This window comes from Camelus ferus, chromosome 20 (genome assembly GCF_009834535.1).
Source record: "Camelus ferus isolate YT-003-E chromosome 20, BCGSAC_Cfer_1.0, whole genome shotgun sequence".
Classification (NCBI taxonomy): Eukaryota; Metazoa; Chordata; class Mammalia; order Artiodactyla; family Camelidae; genus Camelus; species Camelus ferus.
Genome location: NC_045715.1, coordinates 20,505,838 through 20,533,267, shown reverse-complemented (window position 1 = coordinate 20,533,267; position 27,430 = coordinate 20,505,838). Strand labels below are relative to the sequence as shown.

Below are 27,430 nucleotides of genomic sequence, written 5' to 3'. Positions count from 1 at the left end.
TTGCCAGGAACTTTAGGGCAGTATCTCGTTTAATCTTCACCATGTTCCTGTGAAGAGGAACCTTCCATTTTAGAGATCAATAACTGAGAGTCTGAAATTTAAGTAACCAGTCTACAACATCACCCAGGAGCAAAGCTGGAGGGATACCCAGGACGCCTGCCTCCAATCCTGCCTGTTTCCATTATCCCACCTCAGGACCCCTAAGAGGAGGGAAGAGTTTGAATGGGTTGTGAGACTGGGGACAATGCATGAGCTAGATCTGCACTAAAACAGTGAAGAAGCACCCTCCCTCCCCTCACCCCATGCCCTCCTCCAAGGACTGCAATCATCCCTTCTGACCCTCTGATTTACCAGGCACCCCTTACTCTCCCTCTCCCCACAACAGTTAAGAGAATAGGGGAGGGAAGAAGGAGAAATTGCTTTTGCCTTTCTTGGCCTCTTTCTCCAGGGGTCTCTGCCTTTCTGCCTTTTACTTTTCCCCGCACCAGCGGATTCACTTCACAGTTGAGTGCCTACTGTGTGCCAAGAGCTCTGCCTTCCTCTGGGGATAAGAAAACGAGAAAGACAGCTCCTGCCTCTCAAAGAACTTACTGTCTAGGTGGGAATGATTGTAACAAATTCCTTCAGTGTTAAAATTAACTATCATCCCCATCATCGGAGGGAGGACAGGGATAATTCAGGGAAGGTGACCTGGATGGAGCTGACACATAGGGTTTGACAGGTTCCAGAACTCTCTTTATTGCAATTCAAATCTGGACACAGGTATATAATGTCTTTCTGACTGAATTCCTTTCAATCTTCCTGACAGATGGGCAGCTCATTCTGGAACAAGGAAGACAGGTGGGGTGAAGAGACCACTCCCCAAGGACATAGGCCCAGGACACTTGTGTTCTCCTGGCCACCACTGCCCACCCACACTTCTCCCAGGACTAGCCTTCTTCCAAACCTTTCACAGCCCTTGACTATATTCTGTGGTGTTCACTGTGGATACCCTGGCCACAGCCAGCCTCAGAGTCAGACTATTGAGAAACAGAGCAACACTGATCCTCGCTGAATTAATATGGGGAGCTGAAGTCTCTTTGAGTCAGAGATAAACTTGGCAGGTCAGCCTCATTAAAAGCTTTAATTACAATTCCAGGGGGTTAGCGCATAGCTCAGTGTTGGAGTGCATGTTTAGCATGCAGGAGGGCCTGGGTTCAATCTTTGGTACCTCCATTAAAAATAATAAACCTAATTACCCTCTCCCTGAAAAAAAGAGAAAAAAGAAAGTTTCTTGGTGATGGCTGCACAACGATGTGAATGTATTTAATGCCACTGTACTGTACACTTACAAATGGTTAAAATGGTACCTTTTTTTTTTAATAGAGTTTATTCTTTTAGAGCAGTTTCAGGTTCACAATAGAAATGAGCAGAAAATACAGAGTTCACATATAGCCCTCCCCACCTACACATATATGCTCCCCTACCCTCATCATCCCTCCTCAGTGTGGTATATTTGGTACAATCTATGAACCAACATGGGCACATTATTATCAACCAAAGTCCATAGTTTACATTAGGGTTCACTCTTGGTATTGTACATTGTGTGGGTTTTGACAAATGCATAATGACATGTTACATGTCATTAAAATGGTACATTTTATGTTATGTGTATTCTACCACAATGGAAAACAAAAACAAAACCAGAAAAAAAGAATGCGTCTTCAAATGAACTGGTGACTAAGAATGGAAGTTGAGACTAGTCAGAGGCTAGGAAATCAGACATGAAAACGGATTTTTAAAAGCGTAATATTTAATTGCTGAGGAGTCATCTGAGCATAAAAATACTTATAATCCCATGGTGACCCAACGAAGAACAATGTAAACTCAGAATGCCAGGGACCTTGTTTTGCAGACCCTTGGTTTATTCCTGCAGACTACAAGCAGAGAGCTGATTCTGAGATTTGAGGTAACATTATCTGGATTTGGGAAAAGAAGACTTCAGTTTGCAGACTTTGCAGGAGAGACCATACTGTCCGTTGTTGAGAAGAGGGGCGTTGGTTTACGGTGAGCGGTGGAATATGTATAAATTGAGATTAAAGGAGATAGTCTCCCAAAGTGGACAAAGCCTGAAACTTCTCTCCTCAGCCCTCCATTCTTTCTCCTTCTTCTGCCTTCAGATTGACAGAAGCTACAAGTCAAAATAAGTGGTTTGCTACCCTGGTCTCAAGCAAGTCTTCACTGGTCCCCATCTGGGTCGTTTCGATTGGTTTTCCCAACCAAACAGCACCCCCATGCTCCAGCGAGGGGACAGCAGCAAGGCCACCATCACGCTTCTTTGCGGCTTGGCCACCAGTCACAGCTGGTGGGGAGTGGTGGCCCTCACTTGCTCTCCCTGAGTCTTGGGGTGCACTCTGCAACCAGATACTCGCATTTGTCTTTGCGAAGGGCCTGGACATTGCACTATAATAAAGGTGTGTGTGGAGAGTTTGTGAGCCCAGTCCTAAATTGGTTTGGGGGGCTTGAAGTTTTTTAGTGACTCCCTGAGACCCGAGAGAGTGGAGGAGCCACATCTAATGACTCGACTCTGCTTCTGGTCTCCTCCAGGCCTGCAGAGAGCTTGGCCTTGGCAGAAGTGACGTGGCCTACCCTTCAGGTGTAACTCCACCAGCCAGAGCAGCCCAGGAGGGGGCTGGCTAGGAGTCCAGACAAACTGAACTGGCCATTAAGGTTCTGGGTCAGACTCCAGGCAAACACGGGACTGACCAGGCTTAGGTCTGGATCCAAGCACCCACCCTGCCTCTGGCTCTCCCTCTGGAATGGGGCTCTTACCCAGGAAAGAAACACACCACCTAGAGCAACTAACCGATTGTAATCTAAAAAACAGAGTTGTGTTGTTTAGAGGGAAATGGGGAAGGTGTTTTAGGGGTTGATGGGAAGACAGGTGTTCAAGGGCTCTATGGACCACATGGGGAAAGGGGCTGCTGGGCGCCTAGAGGGCGGCGAGCCCAGGAGCCCTGCAGCTGGAGATTTCCTAGGCCCACCCCTCCCCCTCCTCTGGGAGGCCGTCTTCTTGGCAGACAGCAGATAGATGCATGACAAAGGGGCTATGATGGCTCTGTCCTGGGGGTTGGGGAGATGGCTGGGGAAGGGCCCCTCCTGTTTCAAAGCACATCTCTCCACCCCCACCAGGCCCCTTAATCTATCTGCCTTTTGGGCAGTTAGTGGTTTAGAGGTAAATACAGCTCCAGCCCTGCTGCCCTGTAGATCTTCCAACAGACCTGTAGGAAGTATTCAAATGCAGGTTACAATTGGTTGCCCAAAAGTATGTACAGATGGTCTGGAACAGGGGCTGTGTGATATAGATTCAGAGGGAAAAAAACCCCCCAAAAAAGACCCCCATGCTCAAAGGACTCCCAGATACCACCAAGGCTGCCACAGTCAGGAGGACCCCCACCAGAACACTCAGACCCTCAGAAGGAAGATGCCAAGACATGACCCCAGCAAACAACCCCAGACCGAGCTGAGATGAAGTGACGCCTAAGTCGGCAGAGTCCCAGGCTCAGGATTCTGGCTTCCAAGCTGTAGGGAGCTCTGGTCCACAGCCTTTCCAGAGCCCCCCTCAAGTCACCTCGGGGCCTTCATTTAGGGCAAGTTTGGGGAGCAGACAGACAGGCATCATCCCAAACAGACAGTCTGAAATCTATTCTCTTGCAAACAGAAGCAAGGACTAGGCCAGCAGCCTGAGCCCTTAGGACAGGCCCAGAAAAATAGACCCTGTGGGAGAGAGAGCTTAGGACAGGCTTCCTGTACCCCCTCCCCAAGTCACTCTCCACCCTCTCTGCATCTTTTCGCCAGCCCCCCTAAACAAAGGCTTGGGGGGCTGGGGGAGGGGTGGGTGTCAAGGCTGGACGCCTGAGTCCTCTAGAAGGGGACGGGATACCTGGGTCCCAGCGGGGGGCCCGTCTGAGGCTCAGTCTTTGAGGGGATGTAGGGATAGTTGCTGGAGCTCTTGTAGCTGCTCTGAGGGGGATTCTGTGTGAGGGGATTGGGGCTGGGGGGTTGGGGGGCAGGAAGCTGTCCCCAGGGGAGCCATCCAGGCCCATTCAAGGGTTGAGCACTTGTTTAGGGTTAGAGCTGCCCCCTCTGGGGACCAGGATTGTCCAGCCAAGGCCATTGTCCGGCCCCCTTCCCCCAGTCCCTCCCAAAGCCTCTTTGAACCTGAAGTCAGATATTTTTTTCTCCCCCCTCCCTCCTTGGCTTTCCCCACCCAGGGCCTAGGGCTGGAGGCCTGGGCTGGGAGGTGGGGGAGGGAGAACAGTCAACTACGGTGCGGATATTCGGGTCCCTGAAGTGGGGTGGGGTGGGCAAGAAACCTGATGTGTGCGACCCACAGTTGGGGGATCCTTGAGGGGGTGTCCGATCCCTCTGTCTGGACAAAGGTTGGGAGATTCAGGCCCAGTCGGTCCAGAGCTAGCCCTTAGAAGGGAAAGTGGGGGTTCAATCCTTGGGTCTGGTAGGTGAAGGGGCTCTGGAACCAGGAAACTGGGGTATAGAATGGAAGCCTTGTCTGGCAGTCAGCTCCTGGCGATGGGGTGGAATTTGGCAGACTGGGCAGATGGGTGCCGGGCACCATCGCAACTTTGGGGTAACTGAATCTGACCAGTAATCTGGATGGGAATGCCTAGGTTCCCGGATTGGGGTGGGGGAGGACAGCAGCCGGGGTCTGCTAAGGAATTGAGGCATACCCCCAGCAGTACTTGGCACATTACAACGAATGTTTGAGGAGCTGGCTGGCTGGGCTCCAGTGACAGTGCCAAGGTCTTTGGAGAGGGGTCCAGCACCCTGGCTTCTGAAAATCGTGCAGGAGGTGTGGAAGGGATCCCAGACGGCTCCCGATGTGCGCGGACGGTGGAGAAGGCGGGTGGCTTGTCGGGAGTTGGAAGTGAAGGTCCGCATGGGGCACTTGCAACCAAGAGCCTTGGGGTCTGGGGCCTGGAGAGGTTCCCAGTTGGAGCTCCAAGGTTTCGCCTTCCACCGATACCATCGCCACTGTCAGGCAAACACCCTCCGCCTCAGTTTCTCCCACCCCCACCGTCTCCTCCCCCACCCATCCAGGGGGCGGGGCCAGAGGTCAAGGCTAGTGGGTGGGATTGGGGAGGGAGAGAGGGGTTGAGCAGTCCCTTGGAGAGCCCTCGTTTTACTAGGCCCCCGGCTTGGGGCGCCTTCCTTCCCCATGGCGGGACACCTGGCTTCCGACTTCGCCTTCTCGCCACCACCGGGCGGTGGAGGCGATGGGCCAGGAGGGCCAGAGCCGGGCTGGGTTGATCCTCGGACCTGGCTGAGCTTCCAAGGGCCTCCCGGTGGGTCAGGAATCGGGCCGGGGGTTGGGCCGGGGGCCGAGGTGTGGGGGCTTCCCCCGTGTCCCCCGCCCTATGACTTCTGCGGAGGGATGGCCTACTGTGGACCTCAGGTCGGTGTGGGGCTGGTGCCCCAAGGCGGCCTGGAGACCCCTCAGCCCGAGGCCGAGGCGGGAGCCGGGGTGGAGAGCAACTCCGAGGGGGCCTCCCCGGAGCCCTGCGCCGCCCCGGCTGGCGCCGTGAAGCTGGACAAGGAGAAGCAGGAGCCAACCCCCGAGGAGGCGAGTGAGCTGCAGCGGGGCCGGGGGCGGCCGCGGGAGGGGAAGTGGTCGCCTGCGGCTGCCTGGGTCCCGGACCTAGGAGGGGAGCGGGCGGGGGCGGCGCTCCGGGCAGGCAGGGGAGTGTGGGGACTGCGAGCTGTCCCGAGAGCAGGGGCAAGGTGGGAACCAGAGGCCAGAAATTAGAGGGAACCGCAGGTGAGGGCAGGGGCTCCCTGGGGCAGTCGGAAGCCGGCCTTGCTTCCCCCTTCGGCCCTTGTCAAGTAGGTCCTTCCACTTCCTAGGCCTGACCTGGGTCGGGTCACTCATTACCAGTCCAGCATCAGACCGAGCTTGGGGTTTGAGCCCCTTCGACCCGTATCCCTTCTGGAAAATCTGAGCCTTATCAGATCCAGGATCTTGGCCTTAGGGTTAAGAGTGGCCTGAGGGTGAAAACAGTGCTTATCCCAGGGTTATTGTTCCTGAAAGTCTAGGGTGTGACTGGTTTCTGATAGAAGCTCCTGTTTGGGCTGTGTGGACGTGTAGAGTTTGGGTTTACCTTCCATCAAGTTTAGGGCTTGTCTTCTTCCCTTGACCTCTGCCTTGGTTGGGCCTGGTGAGTCACCCTCGTGCAGACTGCACACCCTGGCACCCCCTTGGAGACAGCTGGAAGTACCGATTTCAGCCGTAATTCCACAAGTAGTGAACTGGGGGGGAAGGGGAAGAAGTCATCTCCAGGCCATTCCCCAAATGTAGGGCTTGCTGAGGGATTGAAGACTTCCGCGTCCAGCCCTGCTGGGGACTATTAAGGATGTATCTTCTAGTCTACCGAATAGACAAGTGCAAGCAATTAGAGATCTAGTACTAAGCCTTTAGACCTCAGAAGGAGGTGTGAGTGGTTTCAGCTGACCAAGTAGCCCTAGACTTTTTGCAAGAGGCTACTGCTGAGCCTTGAATAATAATGGCTGCCAATTGTGGTCCATTTCCTAAGTGCCTGGCTGTGGGCTCAGTTTCTACATCATTATCTCATTAACCAGCACAAAATCTCCTAGGGAGGTATTATTAACCTATTTCACGGGTCTTAACTGCTAAATGATTAACCTAGGGTTCGAACTGGGGTTTCCCTTGTTTCAAGTCCCCAAAATATGATTTGGAAAAGCCGAGATGGGGACAGCTGGGGACATTTTTAGGTTTGCAACATTGGTTGAGCAGAAGTTGGGAATGGAAGTTAGCCTGTTTGAGTTTGGTGTGATTGATCACCCTGGAAATACTTCTCTTAAGTTTCCGGGACTGCACTGGCCTTCATTGGAGAGCCTCGGGGCTCCGTCCATCAAACTCTGCTCTGTCTACCTTTACTTCCTCTCATCCACCCTCAAGGCTCAAATACCTTGTAGACCTGACCACTGCATTTTGTCTCCCGCTGGGATGGCTCCCTGCACTGCCCCAACCTGTCCATTACCCAGTAGTTCAAGGCCCAAACCAGTCATTCTCATTCCTTTCACATCTTTACATCCAAACCTTTGGAGACACCACTATCTTTACCTTGGAAATACATCCTGAATCAATCACTTAGAGCCAGTCTGGTCCCAGCCACCATCATCTATGCTGGGATGACTGCAGTTGCCTCCTCCTTAGTCTATGGCCAATACATCAACTGGAGTGAACATTTTCAAATGTGAGAGATCACTTTACTGCACAAAACCTTTTTGCAGCTTTCCATTTCACTGAGTAAACCAAAGTCGCTGCAGCATCTCCAGAATCTGCCCTGATCACCTCCCTGACCTCATCAGACCCTCTTTTTACCATTCCTCCATCCTCTTACCCTGCTGGCTTTGCTTTTGGCCTTGCTACTACCGCCTCCCCCCCACCCCCCGCCCAACGCCTTTCCTCTTGGCTCCTTCCTTTTGCTCAAACATCATCTCTGACTATCTTATTTAAAAATTTCACCTTCCCCATCATCCCCTCCCCTGCTTTACTCTTCCGTAGCGCTTCTAACATACTGGGTAATAGTTATTTTTCTCTCTACATCAGAATGAAAGCTGCATGAGGCCAGGGAATTTTTGTCTACTTTGTGTAGCCACTGGCTTACAGAAGGTGCTGTTGAAATTAGTGAGGATGCTTCTATATTGCAAAAAGAAACAGTAAAAAATAAGGCATAATCAGATTTTTTAGATTGAGCACTAACTGTATACAAAGCACTTTATTCATACTTCTTATGACACCTGTTTTGTAGTGTGTCTATTTCTGTTTGTACACGCCGTGTCATAGTGTGTGGGACCCTCAAGGCAAGATGGAGAGTATATTTGGAATGAGACTCAGAGAAACATGATGCTCTTTATTTCGCTAGTCTCCGAACTTCCTCAGGCTAGGGCTAATTCCTCATCAAAAAGCTTTTGTGAGTATTAAATGACCTAAAAAGACTGGAGGTCCCTTCAGAACCTGATAGGTGTTCTCACTGAGGCTGGGGCCTCTTTCCATTATTGACTGGTGCTCTGTGTCTGATGGATGTGTCACTTTCTGGGGTAAATGACAGTTGTATATGGGTTATTTCTAGATATTAGATGGGCAGTCTGGAGGCAGAGATACTCCCACAGGCCATTCCTTGGGGCCCAAAAGGAAGGAGAGTGGGGTGGATAAATGGTATGTTTATGTTCTCATGTGTCCTGTCTTTTTGAATACAGTCCCAGGACATCAAAGCTCTTCAGAAAGACCTGGAACAATTTGCCAAGCTCCTGAAGCAGAAGAGGATCACCCTGGGATATACCCAGGCCGATGTGGGGCTCACCCTAGGGGTTCTCTTTGGTGAGTCTCCCTCAATGTGTTCTGACCCACGGAACACAGGGACCACATCTCCCCTGGAAGGAACATCCCTGAATTTGGGCCTTTCCTCCCCACCAAGGATACAGTAGGAAAAGATTCTGTCCTTGGGCCTTGATTTCTCTCTGGGAAGAAGTAGGACCCTGGTGGGGGATCTTGTGAGAATGGAAGAGATGGTGAGGCCTGGGTCTTGCGGTCACAAGGGCCCCCAAAGGCCTGCTGCCTCATCTTGCTTCTTTCAACCCACCTCCCCAGGGAAAGTGTTCAGCCAAACGACCATCTGCCGTTTTGAGGCTCTGCAGCTCAGTTTCAAGAACATGTGTAAGCTGCGGCCCCTGCTGCAGAAGTGGGTGGAGGAAGCTGACAACAACGAGAATCTACAGGAGGTGAGGGTGGGAGGGATGCCCAAGGGCTGACCCTGCCTCAGCCCAATTTCTGCTTCCATGCCTGGCTGGCAGCTTTCCCCCGTGGAGTCAGTAGTTCTCGACAGGATGGAGTGGAATTCCTCAGATCTGCTGGGAGGAGGGCCAGGGCCACTGGTCTAAACCCACTCTTCTGGGATCTGTATTTTTCATATCACCTGGCGACTCATCCAGCCAGTGCTCCTTAGCAGTTTGCTCTGGAGTCACTGACCCCCTAGTGCTGCTGCTCAGCAGGTTCGAGGCTGGCCTTCCCGTTTCCTCCCTTGTCATCCCCTCCCCGCCTGCCCAGATATGCAAAGCAGAGACCCTTGTGCAGGCCCGGAAGAGAAAGCGGACTAGTATCGAGAACCGAGTGAGAGGCAACCTGGAGAGCATGTTCCTGCAGTGCCCAAAACCTACCCTGCAGCAGATCAGCCACATCGCCCAGCAGCTCGGGCTTGAGAAGGATGTGAGTGCCCCTGTCCCCTGTCCTTGCGTGCTCCATCTCCTCCCCGGTCATGTCTCCCAGAGCTTCTGATCGATTGTCACCCCCCCCCATATCCTCCACCCCTAGGTGGTCCGAGTGTGGTTCTGCAACCGTCGCCAGAAGGGCAAACGATCAAGCAGTGACTATTCGCAACGAGAGGATTTTGAGGCTGCTGGGTCTCCTTTCTCAGGGGGACCAGTATCCTTTCCTCTGGCACCAGGGCCCCACTTTAGTACCCCGGGCTACGGGGGCCCTCACTTCACCACACTGTACTCCCCGGTCCCATTCCCTGAGGGTGAGGCCTTTCCCTCGGTGTCTGTCACCACTCTGGGCTCTCCCATGCATTCAAACTGAGGTGCCTGCCCTTCCCAGGAATGAGGTGGAGGGCAGAGGAAGGGGAGAGCTAGGGAGAGAACCCTGGGGTTTGTACCAGGGCTTTGGGATTAAGTTCTTCATTCACTAAGAAAGGAATTGGGGACACAAAGGGTGTGGGGCAGGGAGTTTGGGGTAACTGATTGGAGGGAAGGTGAAGTTCAATGATGCTCTTGATTTTAATCCCCACATCACTAATCACTTTGTGCTTAAATAAAGAAGCCTGGGACCCGGTAGATGGATACACTTGTCTTTGGTTTATCCTCCTTTGGTTACTGAAGGGTGGACGGGGATATCTAATAGTGGATATTAACAGCTCTCAGACCCAAATGACCCTGTAGCTAAGGTGCCCTTTAAGCTGCTCAGAGTCACAATGTCACAGGGAGATCTGGGATTGGAATCTGAGTTTATAAGTAGAGGGCTCATATGGGTGTGAACTTAGTTCTTAGGAGCCTGTGACCTGGCTTCTGGGTAAATTGGAGGTAAGTGCCTTATTTTTGCCCAAAGATGCAGTTACTGCATAGTCCATTTCCTATTACAAGCTGGCTTTTTGCTTCTCCTCACTTTACTCTAGAAGTCCTTAGTGGCTTTATGCCAAGAAATCGAGTCTTCTAGATAACTTCTTTCTTCTGTATATCACCCCAACCAGAAACCCCACTTTTTGCGTTGATACTGGGGTCCATTTGGTTTCCACCTAAGGTTTTTGCCTACCCTGTCTGTAAGTGACTCACCCCACCCCACCCCAATTTTAGTCCTGGCTCTGCCACTACCTGATTGGGGCCCTTGCTCTGGACCTTTCCTCAGTGTGTAAAAAAGTTGGGTTGGTAATAAGTAGGAGATGGAAGGGGATGGACATGCAGATTGCAATAGAATAGGTCAAGATGAGGCTTTCCTAATTAGAACCATAGAAATGATGCTTTGATAGCATCTTGGCTTGGAGTAAGACTCAGAAGAGAGTCATTGTAGCATATGTGGATCAACTGATACACTGGACCAGGTTGCATCTGCTCTAGCCCGTGTCCTAGATTTTCTCTTCCTGGTAGTACTGGTGGAACTTGTAAAAGTTCTGCCACCCTCATGAACTTGACCAAATTCCAAATACCTTATTTGAATGGCACTGGATCTGTTTTCCTTTAAACGAGAAACTGTAATTACCTTTTTTCCTGTCTTTCTATCTGCAGTTCATCCCATGCACCTTTTCAGTGAGTAGGTTCATATTTCTCTGTCCCTTGTCTGCTCATCTCTCTTCCCCTAAGAATCTGATTTAGTTCTCCAGACTTTACCAAGTCCATTCTCCAAAGAATTGGAAAGCAAGGAGTATCAGACCCACAGACAGAAGCTGCTTATTCTTTATTTGGAAATGGAAGCAAAGCTCTGAAAAGCCAGGTCACAATCATTGTCAGTGGAAGGATTACTCACAATGTAAGAAGGAAGTCTGGGGCTGTGCCCTAGGTTTTCCCAGAGGTGCCTTAGGTGATGCCATCCAAGGACATTAAGAACTTGCTTGTTCAAGTCTGGGGCTTCCACCTTCCCAGGCATGACCTCTGCAATTTATGGGTGCTCTTGACCACAGACATCCTAGGGTCCATGACAACATCTTATAAGTGGGACTCTCCAGCTCACTTCCTAGCTGGAGCAACTTCCTAGATGCAGCAATATCTTTGGCAGGAAACCATCTCTTCTGTCACCTTGGCCATGAGGGCTTGCTCCAGGCCTTGAATTGACATCCATAGCCATGGACCCTTCCCCTGCAGTCATTCCCTCCTGGGGAGGCAAGGGAAGAAGAGGGTATCTCTTAGGATCCACTGGCACCCCAGTGTCCACCTGGAAGTGCCAGCTCTGTCCTCTGGTGCTTTGGTGGTGGGCCTTAGGTCTGGATACCTACACGACACCCTGGGCATCGAAAGTCGGCTTCCCTGGCAGCCTGGATGCTGCAGCCAACACAGGCCACGTGGAACCAGATGTCACAACCATCACACTGAACCCAGGCTACTGTCTCTTCTTGGGGTAGGCAGCAACAAGGGGCTGCACAGGGCTCCCCGCCCCCAACTGCAGGGGGGGCCCTGGGCGTGCTCACTGGGTGCTTCCGAGGACGCCCACGTCGATTTCTGAAGAAAGTGACACAAAAATCAAGGTCACTGGAAACCTGCAGTAGCCTAGGACTTTCCCCTGGATAACTGAGAGTGAACCTAGATAGATTTACTAGACGAATGGTGAATCTGGTTAGTAGAACCAACCCAGGTCTTGCCATTCCAAAATCTGTTCCACCTCCAACCCCCCAAGCAGAGAGCCACCTCCCAGCCTAGGGCTCTAAAACGGAATCAAGGCAGTGAAATACTGAGACTGAGATTTTTCCACTTACCCACTGGGTGTCGGTGGAGTCTTCTCTACACGGAGTTTCTTCCTGGGCTCCATAAGGACTGGTGGGGGGCTCTCAGGAGCCTCTCTCTCATCATCCAGTTCTGCCAGCACTCGGTGAGCTGATTTCCTCCGGTTTCTTGGGGCTGGGGCAGAAGGGGTGGTCCCTACTTCCCCAGGGGGAGTTGGAGTGGGCCGGCTCTGTAGCACCCCCCCACTCCGAGAGAAGGTGAGGGGCTGGGAGTGGAGCTTGCTGAGGCTGCCAATGGAGTTGAGGATCAGCGTGGCTTTGGGGGCAGGGGAGAGGGTGCTGAGGGGGCGCTGTGGAGCCCCTTGGGAGGGCAGCACGGGCTGGAAACCAGTCCCGGTTCCCTGGTCTCCCCTAGACCGTGGAATGGTAATGGCAGCAAAATCTTGAGGTTTGACTCGGACTTGCTGAAACATGTAGAACTCCGAGGGGCTGGTTCCTGGGGGGCCTTCTGGACCAAAGGTCAGAAGGTCACCATCACTCAACTCCAGCCTGTGACCCCTTGGGAGTCGGACATTATTGACCAAAGTCCCTGTTGATGGTAGGGCACCAGACAGAACGACAAAAACAAACAACTGGTCAGAAGTGGAGAAATCTGGTCCTGTTTGATTTTCTGGGGAACACGAGGAAGAACATGACACCTGTCATTAAATTCTTACATTCTAAGTCCCTCCAGGTGACATCAGATATGAACTCCTTGTGAGTTGGGAATGTTTATTTTTCTTATGCCCCCCCCACAGGGCATGTGGAAGGAATGAACTTCCATCACACCACTGAGGTCTGATTCTCTGAGATGCTGTCACGCAGCTCCAACTCAGCACTTATCAACATAGCTCAGACTGTCTGGGTTCAAATCCAAACTCCACCACTTACCAGCCATGTGACCCTGGACAAATTAGCCTTTTTGTACCTCACTTTCCTTGTCTGTAAAATGGGGATGATATTTGTGCTCATTTACATTTAATGCACTCAGAACAGTGCCTGGCTCTTAAGAGTAAACACTAAATAAATATTGGCCGCTATAGTTAACCAATCCCCACAACACTTCCTAAGCAGACCTAGCAAAGACTTACATCTTACCTAAGAGTAACCTAAGACATAGAGAGGTGAAGTGACAGGCCTGAGTGACAATGCCAGGGGCCAGTGGCAGAACTCAGATGTGAATCCAAGCCTGAGGATTGGATGTAAATCAGGAAGTAAGGAAGACACTCCCAGATCATTCGAACAACTCAACATATAACTGTCCTAAGCAAAGACCAATGTGCCTTCGCAGATACGGAAACTGAGTCATGTCTGAGCTTGGTCCCCAAAGACTCCAGAACAATCCCAATGTGATACTGCCCTGATGATACCCCATGCCCTGGATCTACCTACCAGCCCTTGTATGAGCTAAACAGGGCCCATCAAGGATCAGCCCTGGAAAGAGCTTCTGATACTGCACACTCCTGGTGGGAAGACAGGTCTGGATGACAATTGTCAATCCAACCTGATGGGGAGTTTGGGAGGCAGGCAGGGTCCCTGTGGAGACTCATTCCAGCCCAGAACTGTGGCTGCCCAGGTGCAAGGCTGCTCTGCTCACTCCTCACCTTGGCTGCTATGGTCCTCCAGGCTGACCCTCCAGTCATCGCCCCGACGCTCAGCGTGCAGCTCTGCGTGGACTCCAGAGATGAGGCCAGGCTCCTGCTGGGGCCGCAGGGCCACATCACACAGGTCGGCCCGGCAGCCCAGGCGGTAGGTGCAGCCAGTCCCGCTTGGAGGGTGGAAGGTGTAGAGATCGACACCCTTGCCGCCCCCTATGCGCAGCAGCTGGAAGCAGGGCAGCATGGGCGGTGCCCCCTCCACAATCTCTTTCACTTCAGGAATCCATCACCTTTCCCACTCCTGGGCCATGCACAGCTGGCCTAAGTTCACTTTCGTTCTGATGCAAACTTGAGCTGTGCTTTGGGCAATTTCAACTTTGGGCACACTCTCTGAGTAATGCAAATTCAGAGTGCGAGGAGCCTAGGATGTGATGTAAAATTGGCTGTCAACAGATTTGCAACTGAAAAATTTGGTGAAGGTCCCAGGGTAGTGCAAAAACGAAGGCGTCCTATGGCATTAAGTTGAATCAGATCCTCAGTCCGCAAGATATTCCAGGAGCCTTCAATCTGTGCAAGGCAACAATACATTAGGCAGCTTCTAGGGAAGTTCTGTAGGTGTATGGGTTGGGGGTGGGTTCCTGCTTGTGTGTGATACTAACTTGTCACCTCGGTGTAATCTGCAGAAGAGAAGCTTCTTTCTGTCAAACATTTTTATCCAAATGGAGTAACCCTCCTGCTAGCCCGCGCCTGGCTCTTCTGGCCAATCCCACACTCATAACTAGTTAGTCTGAACCACAGTAGAAAATGTATCCACTGTCACCCTCAAAAGGCAGTGCAAACGAGTCTCTACGTTCTCCAACCAAGCGGATCTAAAACCCTGCTTCCTGACTTCTCCAGGTGGGGTAAAAACAGGAAAGGGCTCCCCAGGATCATGCAAGGCAAAACCAGCATTTTTCCTCCCCGCCCCAGCCCGGTTCGTATCTACCGCGCGGTGCAGTCTCGGAGTGGTCCCCTCTCCAGGCAGTGCCAGCCTGTGCGGCAGCCCAGGACCTCTCGAGCTCCGGCCGGGGCTGGCTCTCCTGCGGCTGTTTGACAGCGAGGAAGCGAGGCCAGGAGGGGCGCGGCCTCAGTGCGCGGGCAGCGCCGACCCCGCCTTCGGAATTCCCGGGTCCGAACTTCGCGCCGAGCGAGCCCGCCCCTCGTGCCGTTTCTGATTGGCCACCTCGTTTGCCCTCCTTCTCTGCATTGGGTAGCTTGCTGGGAGGATCCCCGATGTCCCGCCTTCCGCTTTTTCTGATTTGTTCACAAGTTTTCCCGGGTTCCCGGAGTCGGGAGGAGCCGCCAGGGCGCGGAGATGCCCCCAACGCCTTAATTGGGCTGGGCTTTAGACACTACTGCGCCTGCGTGCACTTCTTTCCCTCCTCCTTCCGGGGTGGTACAGGGCTTTAGAGCGGCCCGCCAACCTGCCCGCTTTGCGCAGGCGCGGTCTGGCGCGGAGGCCACGCCCGGGATCTAGGTGTAGGGGGTGTGGCCAAAGGGCAGAAGGGTCTCTCGCGCTGGGTAAGGGGCATTCGGGGAGAGTCGGTTGGGGGCGGGAAGGGGCTGTGAAAGGGTTGCAGGGGTGGGTTCAGGGATCCACAAGGTGAAGAGTACACGGGCCGGGGGAAGGAACAAATGAGGTGGTCAGAAAGCCTTCGAGCTCAGCGTCCAGCAGAGTGAAGACTCAGGAGTATCTGGGGAAGAGGAGCGAGGGAGAGCAAGGCTATCGAGTTGAGGGATGAGAGTGAGGGGCCAGAAGAATTCCTTCAGGATAAAAGCGAAGTAGGATGTGGGGAGGGGGGTAGGAATCCCAGATTGGGGGAAAAATAGATGAATTCGGGTGGGAGAGTGGGGAATTCTTGAAGAGCCCTCTCTATGCTCTAAGTCTCTGGAGAGGCTGATGGGCGACAGGAATGGAACCTGAGGGGACAGTAGAGAGAAACTGAGGAAAGTTGCTGGAAGGGTTTGGATGAGATGTCAGGAAGCTGACTTTCCTGCCAAGGGGTCTAGGCTGCCTGGATCCCCCCACCCCCCACCCCGGGGCCCTGAGTAGGCATCCTGCCCTACATTTGGCCACATTCATCCGGGGCCAGGCCTTGGGCCAGTGCTTTGAGAGGGAAGGATCCAGGAGTCATGGCTTGGTGGTGTCTGGATGGGCTTCCTCAAGGCCTTGCTGAGCCGTGGAGAGAACTCTGGAGATTGGGCTCACAGCCCCTGCACTGCATACCTCCTTTCTCACCTCCATCCAGGAACGGCAGAGACTGTAGAAACTTAAGGAGGATGGTAAAGGCACTGCCCAGAATTCTAAACATATGAGTAAAACCTAAGAGCCTCTCAGCCTGTTTCAGTACATTCTCTCCATCTCATGGCTGTTGCTGTAGTTCTATCAGGAACCAAACTGAGAGAAGCAAGTTGATCTTCGAGTATTTCCTACTTCTTTTGGGAAGGAGGAAAAGAGGAGTTAAGAGTTGATGGACCTGGCTGTTGTTTAAGGATTATGACTTTGTTATTGTAGGAGCGCTCTCTTGGGAAGGTGGCCTGAAAATTGAGTTGGAGTGTCCTTGTTTCTCCTATTGTCCAGGGGAACATAGATGGCTGGACACAGAATCTAGAGACTTCAAATAATGTGGAGATGTTTCGACCTTCAGGTCAGTGGGACCTGACAAGGGGACTGGTGATTGCGTCTCCCTGGGGAACTGACCATCTTTGTCCTTACGATTCCTCAGGTTCCACTGGGCTGATTCCCCCATCCCACTTCCAAGCTCGGCCCCGTCCAACTCTGCCAAGAATGGCTCCCACTTGGGTCTCAGACATTCCCCTGATCCAACCCCCAGCCCATCAAGATGTCTCAGAGAGGCAGCCAGACAACCAGAGACTTCAAGTGACCATGTGGGAACCGGAAGTTTCTGGCAAAGGGCAGGAGCCCAGGTGGAGAGGCAGGTAGGGATCCACCGTGGCTGTTTTCTCAGGCTTGGTCGCCAGTGACCCTTCTTCAGTGAAATAGATTCCTTATGCTATTTCAGCCCTTAGTTCCGTGATTTGTTCATTTTTAAGTAAGAAATTGTTGGTGCCTATAATGCGTAAATAATCGTAAGGCCATGTGTTAGCCACTAGGGACAGGGGTACCAAAAATGAGTAAGAGAGATCCTGATATTAAGGAGTTTAAAATCCTAAGAGAAGAGATAGCTTGGTCCGCAGCTAATATATTAAGCATAGTATAAAACAAGAAGTGTGGGCTGGGCATACAGACCCGGTGCTGTGGCGGTGTGCATTCATTCTGATGGATTTGGCTGTGCTATTTGTCAACGTGCTGTCTGTTAAAATTCTTATTCTTGATGTTTCATGTGGGTCTTTTCCCAAATGGACTGGAACATCATTTTCTGCCATTTTGCTCTCGAGCAGAAATGCTGATGGATCTACCTTGGACCCCACCCTAGAGAAGGGAGCATGATGATGCAAAGGGAGCCCTGGCGTGAATGTCAGGAGATGGAGACTCTCCGTGGCTAGTTTGGCTACCAGTGAGGAGTCTTTTGACCAGTCACTTAATTACTCTAGGCTGCAGATCTCTGCCACTTTTTAAAAAAAGTCCTGTGGTCCTGGGCCTCAGTGAGGGAGCTGTATCAAGAGCCATGTCATAAGGGGCTTTAAACTTTATGTGACGCCAGTAGGCTGTGCTCTCCAGAGGTTGGGACTATGTAATTTATTGAGGTGCTGCCCTCAGACTTCTCACGCAGTATACCTGACATTCAATAAATGATTTTAATGAGCGCCTGGCCTTGCTGTACTGATACTGGAAGCTGTGACCTTTCTTTGCACCTCCCTAAATTTTCCTTGCCCTTAAATCAGAATTCAGAAGTCTCCAAGTGTCTTTCCAACTTGGACTGTGTCACCTCATAATATGCACATTTGATGTTTTAACATATCTGCCTGTGTATCGCCCCCAAGAGAGCATGTTCTGTGATCTCAGCTAGCCTTTAGGTCCTGTGGGCCCAGGTATGCTTAGTGGGGCCTGGATGAATGTTGATGCTGGTGGAAGTGCAGAGATCCCCAGGGCCCAGTTTCATCCCCTGCCATCTCCCCACTCAGGAGCAGAGGGAGTCTCTTCTCCTTCTCCTGTCTCCATTTATGCCTTGGCCACTCTCCTGGCATGAGACAGGTCTCACCTGTGCTAACCTGTCTTCGAAGGTCTGTGGAGCTACCTGGGTCACAGGCCCTGAGCCAGCAGGCTGAGCTGATCTCTCGGCAGCTGCAAGAGCTGCGGCGGCTGGAGGAGGAGGTCCGGGTGCTGCGGGAAACCTCACTGCAGCAGAAGATGAGGCTGGAGTCCCAGGCCATGGAGCTGGAGGCTCTGGCCCGGGCGGAGAAGGCCGGCCGTGCTGAGGCCGAGGGCCTGCGTGCCGCCTTGGCGGGGGCCGAGGTTGTCCGGAAGAACCTGGAAGAGGGGAGCCAGCGGGAGCTGGAGGAGGTTCAGAGGCTGCACCAAGAGCAGGTGAGTGTGGGTGTGGGAAGGGTTCAACTTCTCAACGTGAACTGGGCAGGAGCTCCCCAGCAGAGAGCAGTGATGAGATGTTTGGTGAAGGTGAAAAAACTGGTGCCCTGGAAAGAAGGAGGACTTGGGTGTGTTGGTCTTATTCAGACTGCACTTTCCCCCAGGACTCAGGTGACCTCCCATCACTTGAAGCCCTCCTTCCCCTTCCAGTAGGAAGTAGTTTGTCTTCCTACTTTTCTCTAGGTACCCAGTTCGTAAGGGAGCACTGGGAAAGGGGAAGCGGAGTCCTAAGGTGGGCTGGAAAGGGGAGATTATTCAGTCAGCAAGCATTTATCTCTGCTTGCTCTGTGCCATCCTGAGACAGGAGCTGGGACACTGGGGTGAGCGAATCAGCCCAGTCTGCCCTCAGGGGTGGAGCTGACAGCCTAGTGAGGGCACACACATTCAAGGCTTAATTTAATCCTAATTCATTCATTGCCATTGGGAGAAGTGCCATGAAGGAGAAGGACAAAGGAGCCCTAACTGGTCTGGGGGTTTTCAGGACGCCACCCTAACCAGTTGACGTGTGAGGAAGTAAAGACATTGAAAGAAAATATGGGTGAATACCCATAATCTGGGAATGGGGAAGCCTTTCTACCTATGAATCAAAATCCAGAGCCATTAAAGTTTGACATATTGACTTTATAAAACTAAACTTAAGAATGACAAGATAAAAGTAAAATTAAAGGACCAAATAAAGGAGGGAAGATTATTTACAGCTTGTATCATAGGAAGAAGCTAACATCCCTATTCTATAACGTGTGCCTAGAAATCAGGATGGAAATACAGCAGTCCAGTCAGAAAATGAACAAAGGAGATCATTCGAAGAAAAATATATAGGGCCTTTAGATTCATGAAAGACTCTTAGTGATAAGAGGCTGACATCTGTGCACTAGGAGTGGCTGGTGGGGCGGCCTGTGGGGCGCCAGTGGGGCTGGTGCAACACTGGGCAGCACATGGACGGGAGGAGGCCCGAGGGGCTTGAGTGCAGGCAGTGAGGGGGCGCTGGGTGCTGGGGTGGAGTGTGAGGCCTCGGGCTGTTCAACTTTATACTTTACCTTAAGAGCAATGGGCAGCTGTCGAAAGATTTTAAACAGGGAAATGACATGATTGGATTTCTATTTTAGGTCTAAAAGGACCACTTTTGTGATTTATGTCCAAACAGCTCACTGTGACGGGGTTCTGGAGATAGGACTAGAGGCCGGCAGGCAGGAAATGGGGGCAGCCACTTCCCTCCTTCACTGGCCAACCCCTGACTCCTTCAGCATCTCTGACACCCTTAGCACTGTCGGAGGTGCTGTGAGAAAAGGACAGGCTCCCTGTCTTCCTAGAGCTTCCTTTCAAATGGAGGGAGGCAGGTAGTAAGCACGTGTAGAAGCAAGATGGTGTCATAATGATAAAAATGCAGGAAGGGCCTGAACAGGTGATGGGGCCCAGCAGGAGGATCAGGATTAGAGGCCTGGTGAGGCTTTCCCGAGGGGGTGACATCACCTGAGATCTGAGGTGCTGGGGGAACTCAAGCCTCCAGGTTGACTCCAAGGTGGGAAGGAGCGGGCTTGTTGAGGGGACGATGGGAGAGCGCTGTGGCCAGAGTGCCGTGGGCAGTGGAAGAGCGACAAGAGACGGGCTTAGAGAAGCGGGCAGAGGCCAAGGAAGGACACTGGCCTGCACAATGTGGTAAGTAAGCCACTGGAGGGTTTTCAAGACCAGTCAGGAGACTGTTGCCGTTGTCCAGGCCAGAGATGAGGGTGGTTTACCCGAGGTTGGTGGCTGTGGAGATGAGAGGAGTGACAGTACTTGGGGAGAGAACTGGCTGATGGATTGGAGAGTGATGGGGGTGTGGGCCCCCCAGGCTGGTCTCTGTTTTGCCATGCACAGTTGGGTGATTTCCTGGGTGGTCGTCTGAGGTCACATGTGGTGAGAGTGAGGGAGCTCACCTCTGCTGAGCCCTCCCTTCTCTCCGCAGCTCTCCTCCTTGATGCGGGCTCACCAGGAGGCTCTTTCCAGTTTGACTAACAAAGCAGGGGGCCTGGAGAAATCTCTGAGTAGTCTGGAAACCAGGAGGTCAGGGGAAGCCAAGGAGCTGGCCGTGGCCCAGAGGGAGACCGAGCTGCTTCGGAAACAGCTGAGGTGAGTGGACGGGGTGGGTGGCTGGAGGGGAGCCCAGCAGTTGGTGGGTTGGTGGGTGGGGTAGGTTTCCAGCCAGGGTAGCCCCACTGAATGGCTACCCTGTTCCCACCCCAACCCTAGCAAGACCCAAGAAGACTTGGAGGCTCAGGTGACCTTGGTTGAGAATCTAAGAAGATACGTAGGGGAGCAAGTCCCTCCTGAGGTCCACAGCCAGACATGGGAATCAGAGCGACAGGAGCTTCTAGAAACTGTGCAGGTACAGGGCATGAGGTGGGACAAGGGCTCCGGTTCTGGGAAAGGGGCCCCTGGAGAAGAACACAGACCCCTGGAGAGAAGGCAGTGCTATACAGGGGGCAGACTGGCCACTGCCTGAGGGCCAGCTGGGAGCCCAGAAAGAGGCGTCTGCCCTCTCTCTCCCTCCACCCTGACCCGCAGCACTTGCATGAGGACCGGGATGGTCTGCACACCACGGCCGAGCTGCTGCAGGTGCGAGTCCAGAGCCTCACGCACATCCTCTCCATGCAGGAGGAGGAGCTGGCCCGGAAGGTAGGCCCCTCATGCCCTGGGTACCTCCCTGTGGGCGGGAGGGGTGATGTGCCGCAGCCAGAACCTGTTGGCGTCCCTCCTCCCCACGCCTCTTCTTGCTGTGGCTCCTGCTGCGTGGGCAGGATAGAAGAGACAAACCCACCTCCTCCCTCTGCTCCCCGGGGAGCCCACAGTCTCCCCTCTTCCTCCACCCTGCAGATTCAGCCTTCAGACACTCTGGAGCCCGAGTTCACCAGGAAGTGCCAGTCCCTGCTGAAGCGCTGGCGGGAGAAGGTGTTTGCCCTCATGGTGCAGCTGAAGGCCCAGGAGCTGGAGCACAGAGGATGCGTGGAGCAGCTGAAGGGGCAGGTCACTTGACGCTCTTTCTCCCCACGTTCTCCCCCTGCCCTCCGCTCCTGTGCTCCTTACGTAAGGGATGACATTTAGTCAGTAAATACTGAGTGGTTCCCATGTGCTGGCAGCACAGCCCTGAGCAAAGGGAGACAAGGACCTGTTCTCAGGGGGCCGACATTCTATGAGTTGGGCCAGCCTTGGGTAAGATGGTCAGTGACGGCCTTCCCAAGTTGGTGACAGTGTCCAAGGATGGGTGGGTGGCATGAACAGAGGCCAGGCGTCCTTCTGGGTGGGTCACAGGGTGGCTCCTCAAGGTGTGGACACATGGAACATGCTTCCGGAAGGAAACCCGGACTCAGACTCCATTCTCGGGAATGGGAGCTTCTGGCCTCCCTGCGTGGCCTTCTTTCAGAGACCTCTGCCCCTGGTCCTTCCTTCCCAGTGCCCCCACTGCAGCTTTCAGCACTGCCTCCTCTCCTACCCCAGGTGGCAGAGCTCCAGGAAAGAGCTGAAACTCAGAGTCAGGAGCAGGCCATCCTGCAGCGCTCCCTGCAGGACAAAGCTGCAGAAGTGGAGGTGGAGCGAATGGGTGCCAAGGTCAGTGTCTGAGACAGGTGGAGGCTGAGGGAGGGCCGGGGTCCCCCAGCGGAGGGCACCCTTTCCTTAACCGCATCCTTCCTAGGCCCTGCAGATGGAGCTGAGCCGTGCTCAGGAGGCCCGGCGCCGGAGGCAGCAGCAGATGGCCACAGCGGAGGAGCAGCTGAAGGTCGTGGCCAATGCTGTCAGCAGGTATCTGGGACTGAGGGTGGGTGGAGTAGGGTTTCTGCTTCTCCCTGGCTCCCTGGGCACCTTGGAGTTTAAGAGCCTCAGGCAGGAGGGGCTGGAGAGCTGGCTGGGTGGAGGATGCAGGGCTGGAGGTACCTGGTCCTATAAAAGGCTCTGTGTTTATTTTTACCTGGGGCAACCCCTGCACATTCACATCAGGGTCACTTGTTATGACTCCCACCCACTGCGTGTTTGGCTGGAGGAGAGGCAGCGCTTCCCCTGGCGGTTAGTAACAGCTTGAGCTCAGTAGAGCACCTGGAGGGTCTCCACTGTCAGAACTGTTTGAGGATGGGGCGTGCAGACTCTTTAAAATTGTACAGATGTGCCCTGTTCAGTTGGAAAAAAATTAATCTATTTATTTTAAAGCTGTACACCCACAGGCAGCCCTTGTTTTGTTGTATTTGGCTTTGTGCTTCACAGATACTGTGTTTTTTTTTTTTTTTAACACATTGAAGGTTTCTGGCAGCCCCACGCTGAGCAAGTCTATTGGCACCATTTTCCCAACAACATTACTTTTTAATTAATGCTGCTTGTTAGTGTTTCGTTGTTTTTTTTTTTTTTTTTTAGACATAATGCTATCGCCAACTTAATAGGCTACAGTATAGTGCAAACATAACTTTAAATGCCCTGGGAAACCAGAAACTTCGCGTGACTCGCTTTATTGCGACATTCACTTTATTGTGATGGTCTGGAACTGAACCACAATCTCTCCGACATCTGCCTGTACTTGCTTACTAGATATTCTGTCTCAAATGTATGCCAGTTTCCTTTTTAATGAATTGCAAGCCTGTCCCTGAGACCAACTTCCTAGGTGTTTCCTTCACAGCTGTTCTATAACCTTTAGAAAGACCTCTAAGGAGAAACACAGGTTTCTTTGCACTGGTAACAACCCCTCCTCTGCTTTGGATGTTGGGGGCACTGAGGTGGTCCACTAGAGCACTTAGCAGGGTATCTGGCTTGTCATCTGTGCCCTGTAAATATTCACTGTTACCACGAGGCTCTTCTGGATGGATCACATAACACTTTTTGGCTTAGCTAATTGTGATGCAGGATGGGTCCTCACTCGCCATCACCTTCTGTTGGACTTGTACCTTGAGGACTAATTTAACTAAAAAAAAAAAAATCATAAAAAATTTCAAACACACATGGCATTAGAGAGACTAGTTATGATGAAGCACCACCCAGATTCACTCCACCCCACCTGCCTCCTACCTCCAGGAGAACAGAAAGATACGCCGTGGACAGGGTTTTACTTTGGTACCAGGACATTACTGAAATGGTTCTCGGTAATGATTTATTGCCAAAACATCCACAAGGCTTAAAACAACCCAAATTTGGATTGTTGCCCGGTTTGTTAGTCTCTAGATGGCTTGTGGATCTTTTCAGGGAAAGGCTTTCAAAAGAGTCACCGTAGGTGTTGGAAGCATCCGCTCCAACAATTTTCGGGTAGAAGTGATCTCTGCTGTGCTGCTAGGGATACAACCTTCAGCCTTGTCGTCTGCTTGTTTTCCTGTTGGTGCAGACTTGCACTCTCCTGGGGAGTTCCAGCCCGGCCCCTGGTTGCTGCCTGGTTGTAGTCCTCCCTGGGGGCCTGCTTAGACTTTTCAGCTTTCCTGAGCCCTGTTGGTCCTGCTTTGGGCACAGCCAGCTGGTAAAGCACTTGGCCTTCATTGATATCAGGGATTTGCTGAAAAGGATAACTTTGATCTCTGATACATAGGAGTGATTGAAAAACAGATTGTGAGAAAGAAACTTCACAGGTTGCTTGATAATATACACATTTAATGCCTTCTTAGGGTGAGGGTCGCTTAGGAAACTGATGGAAGCTATTGGCTTCATTCTATAGAAAAATGCACATAAGTTCATACATCTCAAACGTGGCATACAGCTCCAGGAGATTCCCAAAAGCCAGAGACATACTCAGGGGCCTGCAGGTGAAAAAGTCTAAATCAGCTAGAGATTAGCCCACTTTAGGGCGCTTGTTTTAGCCCCCGTGGAATCACTACTGGATGCTTTACCGTGTGATGGCACCTGGGCCCAGATAAGGTGCGACTCTGTGAACCTCATTGTTTTTCCTGCAGTGCTGTTATTAAAGATGCTGATTGCTAGGACCCAGATGACAAGCTTTCTGTAGGTTTTGGGACCAGGAATAGCTGTGCTTTTCTTATGAGCAACTGTATCACTTTTATCTGACGGTCACTACAGGACTTAATCTGTCAAGTTTTCTTTCATGACTAGCAGGGCACAAACTTGGGGCCTCTGCTTGCCTTCAGCTTCTCTTCCCCCTGCTCTGATTCCCGCTTCCCGGCTTTCCCCATGTACACAGCAGTACAGGATGGAGAAGGTAAAGTCCTTTTGGAAGGGAGGTGGGGTTGATGGGTCAGTGACCTTGTTCCTGCTCCAGCTTTCAGACCTGGTTCCAGAGCACCGTGGCCGAGGTGGAACGGGCCACGGCCCGACTGCCCAGCATCAGTGCCCGAGTCAGCTATGCCGTCCGCAAGGTCCACACCATTCAGGGTGGGTAGGGCAACTGCCGATCGCGCCCTGCCCCTGCCCCTGCCCCTGCCCCACCAGCTCCCTCTCATCCTATATCCACCCACCTGCCTCCTCCTCCGTGGTCCAAGCACCCCCTTTTCCATTCCTCCTCGTGTCCTCTTTTCTGTTCCACAAATTCATCTCTACCCTTTTTTCCCCCAGGCCTGATGGCTCGAAAACTGGCCGTTGCTCAGCTGCGCCAGGAGAGGTGTAGTTTGGGCCACTTGGAGGTGGATCAGGGGAGGGGGTGGAGCTTTAAGGTGTTGGTTGCTGGGACCCAAAACAGCGAGGATGGGGACTTAGGAGTCAGGCAGCTGGGTGATCCCCCTGACTCTGTTTCTTGTCCCTGTCTCAGCTGCCCCCCACCCCCACCGGCCAGGGACATGAGCCTTGAGTTGGAGCAGCTGCGGGAAGAGCGGAACCGCCTGGACGCGGAACTGCAGCTGAGCGCCCACATCATCCAGCAGGAGGTGGGCCGGGCCCGGGAGCAAGGTATGCCAGGTCCCAGTCACTGGAGTCACCAAGCTCGAGCAGGGGCCAGAGTGTGAGCCTTGGGGTTGAAGAGGAAGAGGGAAGAGCTGGGGCCTAGGGCGTTGAGAAGCCTGAGAGGGCACCACATTTTCCCAGGGGAGGCGGAGCGGCAGCAGCTGAGCGAGGTGGCCAAGCAGCTGGAGCAGGAGCTGCAGCGCACCCAGGAGTCCCTGGCCAGTTTGGGGCTGCAGCTGGAGGCGGCTCGCCAGGGCCAGCAGGAGAGCATGGTGGAGGCTGCCAGTCTCCGGCAGGAGCTGACCCAGCAACAGGAGATCTACGGGCAAGGTGTGCAGGAGGGGGCGTGGGCGGACTCATCAGGGGTGGGAGGGAACCGTGAACCAGAGTCCCCGGAGAGACACTCCGTGTGCACCTCCACCCCAGCGCTGCAGGAGAAGGTGGCCGAAGTGGAAACTCGGCTGCGGGAACAGCTCTCAGAATCAGAAAGGAGACTGAACGAGGCTCGGAGGGAACACGCCAAGGCCGGTGAGATTGGCCGGGGTGAACATGTGTTTCCAGGACGTCATGAGGCATGAGGTTATTTTAAAAACATTTTTTAAAGCTTTTTTCGAAGAGTGCCAATCCTGGCACCAATAAACTCTTCGGTGGTAAACACACCCATAGATCCAGCACTCAGATCAAGCAACAGCACGTGACTAGCCCTGGAGCCCTCATCCCCTCCCAGTCACTCCCCTCCACAAAGACAACTACCATCCTGACATCTCACACCAGCAGTGACCCCCAGCTTCTCATTGGGGAAAATTTCAAAACACCTAGCCAAGTGAAAAGACTCATGTAACGGATACTCATGTACCTTCTCTGATTAGAGGCAGTGGTTAATATTTGGTCACATTTCCTCTCTATCTGTGTATGTACACACATTGATATATACATTTCCGGGGAGGAATCATTGAAAGTAAGTTGCAAACATCATGACCATTTAGCTGCATTGCCCACAACTAGGATTGTTTCCTATATAACCTCAATACCATTGTTACACTTTAAGAAAATGAACATGAATTACACGAAATCTGATATCCAGTCCCTGTTCAGATGTCCCCTAAGGGATTCCAGGAAGGTTCGGGGATTGGGGGAGGTACTTTGGATTCATAGGATCCTAAAGCATCAGCCACCCCTCTGTAGGGAAGAGACTGAAAGCCACAGAGCATCAGTGGCTCCCCGAGTTACAGAGCTGGGGACCCAGTGTTCCTGTCCATCCTTCCAGGCTTGTTTTCATGCTGCCTCATGGCCTCTAGGCCACCCTACACCCGTCCCCTCTGTGGCCTGGCTTTCCCGTAGTGGTTTCCCTGCGCCAGATCCAACGCAAAGCCACCCGGGAAAAGGAGCGGAACCAGGAGCTCCGGCGCCTGCAGGATGAGGCCCGAAAGGAGGAGGGGCAGCGGCTGACCCAGCGCCTGAAGGAGCTGGAGCGGGACAAGAACCTCATGCTGGTAGGAGGCGGCAGAGACTGGGCCCTTCTTGGGCTGGTTGGGGGCAGAACTGTGGACAGGGGAGGGGGCTGTGCCCGGGCTCGGTGGCGTTTAACATTCTCCTTCCCAGGCCACCTTGCAGCAGGAGGGTCTCCTCTCCCGTTACAAGCAGCAGCGACTGCTGGCAGTTCTTCCTTCCCCACTGGATAAAGGGAATCCCGTGGAGCCCAGCCCCGGGTGCCCAGGGTCTTCAGTGCCTGCACCTCCAGCAGCGGCCCTCTGCACCAAGGAGTCCATCAAAGGTGAGGGGCAGAGGGTGGGGGACTTCAGGAACGTCTCCTCTAGATGCCCTGGAATGCACAAGCCTTGTTCTCTGTGACCCTTAGAGGCCCACAGCCTCTCTTATCAGCGCCCACTGGGGCCAGGAGCCTTCTCCCTCATCCCCCTCACTTCCCGCGGCAGCCCCGGTCTTCTGCACTGTGAGTGCCCCTGACCGCCTTCTCTTGTCCGCCTCCTGTCCCTCTGGGCCTTCTCTCTCAGGATCCCTCTCTGTCCTGCTCGATGACCTGCAGGGCCTGAGTGAGGCCATTTCCAAAGAGGACGCTGTTTGTCAGGATGACGACCAGAACTCCTCTACTTCAGCCTGCCTCTGAGCAGCTGGGAGGACTGAGAGGATGAGGGTGGTGGAGAAGTGGGTCCGGGAGGGGCCAGGCCAGCTCTCTTCACCCTCCAGCTCCCCTTGGCAACACCAGCCACCAAGATGTCTGAGAATTCTCCTGTGGCTCAATAAAGGTGACTACAGTAGAACCGTGGTTTGGACAGTTCTCTCTGGGAACATAAGGGAATTTTCTCCCTGCAGCCTGTCCTGTCCGGAAAGTGTGGGAAGTGGTCCCCCAC

At 53.0% G+C, this 27,430-nt stretch overlaps 3 protein-coding genes across 11 annotated transcripts; 2 read left to right on the top strand and 1 right to left on the bottom strand.

The window, feature by feature from the left end:
• Positions 1–5,143: 5,143 nt before the first annotated feature.
• Positions 5,144–9,907, top strand: POU5F1 (POU class 5 homeobox 1). The gene is made up of 5 exons (XM_032463490.1): positions 5,144–5,620; positions 8,278–8,398; positions 8,669–8,799; positions 9,125–9,283; positions 9,389–9,907. Exons 1-5 carry the CDS (start codon positions 5,216–5,218, stop codon positions 9,653–9,655), a joined length of 1,083 nt encoding a protein of 360 aa, XP_032319381.1. The 5' UTR covers positions 5,144–5,215; the 3' UTR covers positions 9,656–9,907.
• A 1,084-nt stretch (positions 9,908–10,991) lies between these two features.
• TCF19 (transcription factor 19) lies at positions 10,992–14,947 on the bottom strand. Of its 4 annotated transcripts, none has more exons than XM_032463468.1 (5): positions 14,625–14,945; positions 13,646–14,206; positions 12,036–12,672; positions 11,559–11,781; positions 10,992–11,437 (listed from the first exon to the last, which is right to left on the bottom strand). In XM_032463468.1, exons 2-5 carry the CDS (start codon positions 13,881–13,883, stop codon positions 11,300–11,302), a joined length of 1,236 nt encoding a protein of 411 aa, XP_032319359.1. In that variant the 5' UTR covers positions 13,884–14,206; positions 14,625–14,945; the 3' UTR covers positions 10,992–11,299. The 4 variants fall into 4 exon arrangements, with proteins under 4 accessions (XP_032319359.1, XP_014409681.1, XP_032319360.1 ...); XM_014554195.2 differs by having other exon boundaries at positions 12,036–12,591; positions 14,625–14,939; XM_032463469.1 differs by lacking the exon at positions 11,559–11,781 and having other exon boundaries at positions 14,625–14,947.
• A 122-nt stretch (positions 14,948–15,069) lies between these two features.
• CCHCR1 (coiled-coil alpha-helical rod protein 1) lies at positions 15,070–27,337 on the top strand. Of its 6 annotated transcripts, none has more exons than XM_014554201.2 (18): positions 15,077–15,199; positions 16,194–16,326; positions 16,405–16,618; positions 17,864–18,167; positions 20,173–20,336; positions 20,457–20,592; positions 20,772–20,882; positions 21,081–21,230; positions 21,702–21,812; positions 21,898–22,004; positions 24,445–24,557; positions 24,738–24,783; positions 24,931–25,067; positions 25,203–25,391; positions 25,488–25,589; positions 26,403–26,554; positions 26,664–26,835; positions 27,074–27,337. In XM_014554201.2, exons 2-18 carry the CDS (start codon positions 16,311–16,313, stop codon positions 27,184–27,186), a joined length of 2,337 nt encoding a protein of 778 aa, XP_014409687.2. In that variant the 5' UTR covers positions 15,077–15,199; positions 16,194–16,310; the 3' UTR covers positions 27,187–27,337. The 6 variants fall into 6 exon arrangements, with proteins under 6 accessions (XP_014409689.2, XP_014409687.2, XP_032319342.1 ...); XM_014554204.2 differs by having other exon boundaries at positions 15,124–15,199; positions 16,260–16,326; XM_014554203.2 differs by lacking the exon at positions 16,194–16,326 and having other exon boundaries at positions 15,070–15,199.
• Positions 27,338–27,430: the final 93 nt, after the last annotated feature.

Bases quoted from the DNA above. Each gene is read 5' to 3' on its own strand.
- POU5F1 (XM_032463490.1), top strand. From the start codon at position 5,216: ATGGCGGGACACCTGGCTTCCGACTTCGCCTTCTCGCCACCACCGGGC. The intron at 8,399-8,668 runs GTGAGTCTCCCT...CCACCTCCCCAG, and splicing joins CACCCTAGGGGTTCTCTTTG to GGAAAGTGTTCAGCCAAACG. The intron at 8,800-9,124 runs GTGAGGGTGGGA...CCGCCTGCCCAG, and splicing joins ACAACGAGAATCTACAGGAG to ATATGCAAAGCAGAGACCCT.
- TCF19 (XM_032463468.1), bottom strand. From the start codon at position 13,883: ATGCTGCCCTGCTTCCAGCTGCTGCGCATAGGGGGCGGCAAGGGTGTC. The intron at 11,782-12,035 runs GTAAGTGGAAAA...CACTTTCTTCAG, and splicing joins ACTCCACCGACACCCAGTGG to AAATCGACGTGGGCGTCCTC. The intron at 11,438-11,558 runs GTAGGTATCCAG...TTGCCTCCCCAG, and splicing joins TTCGATGCCCAGGGTGTCGT to GAGGGAATGACTGCAGGGGA.
- CCHCR1 (XM_014554201.2), top strand. The intron at 20,883-21,080 runs GTAGGCCCCTCA...TCCACCCTGCAG, and splicing joins AGGAGGAGCTGGCCCGGAAG to ATTCAGCCTTCAGACACTCT. The intron at 24,558-24,737 runs GTGGGTAGGGCA...TTTTTCCCCCAG, and splicing joins CAAGGTCCACACCATTCAGG to GCCTGATGGCTCGAAAACTG.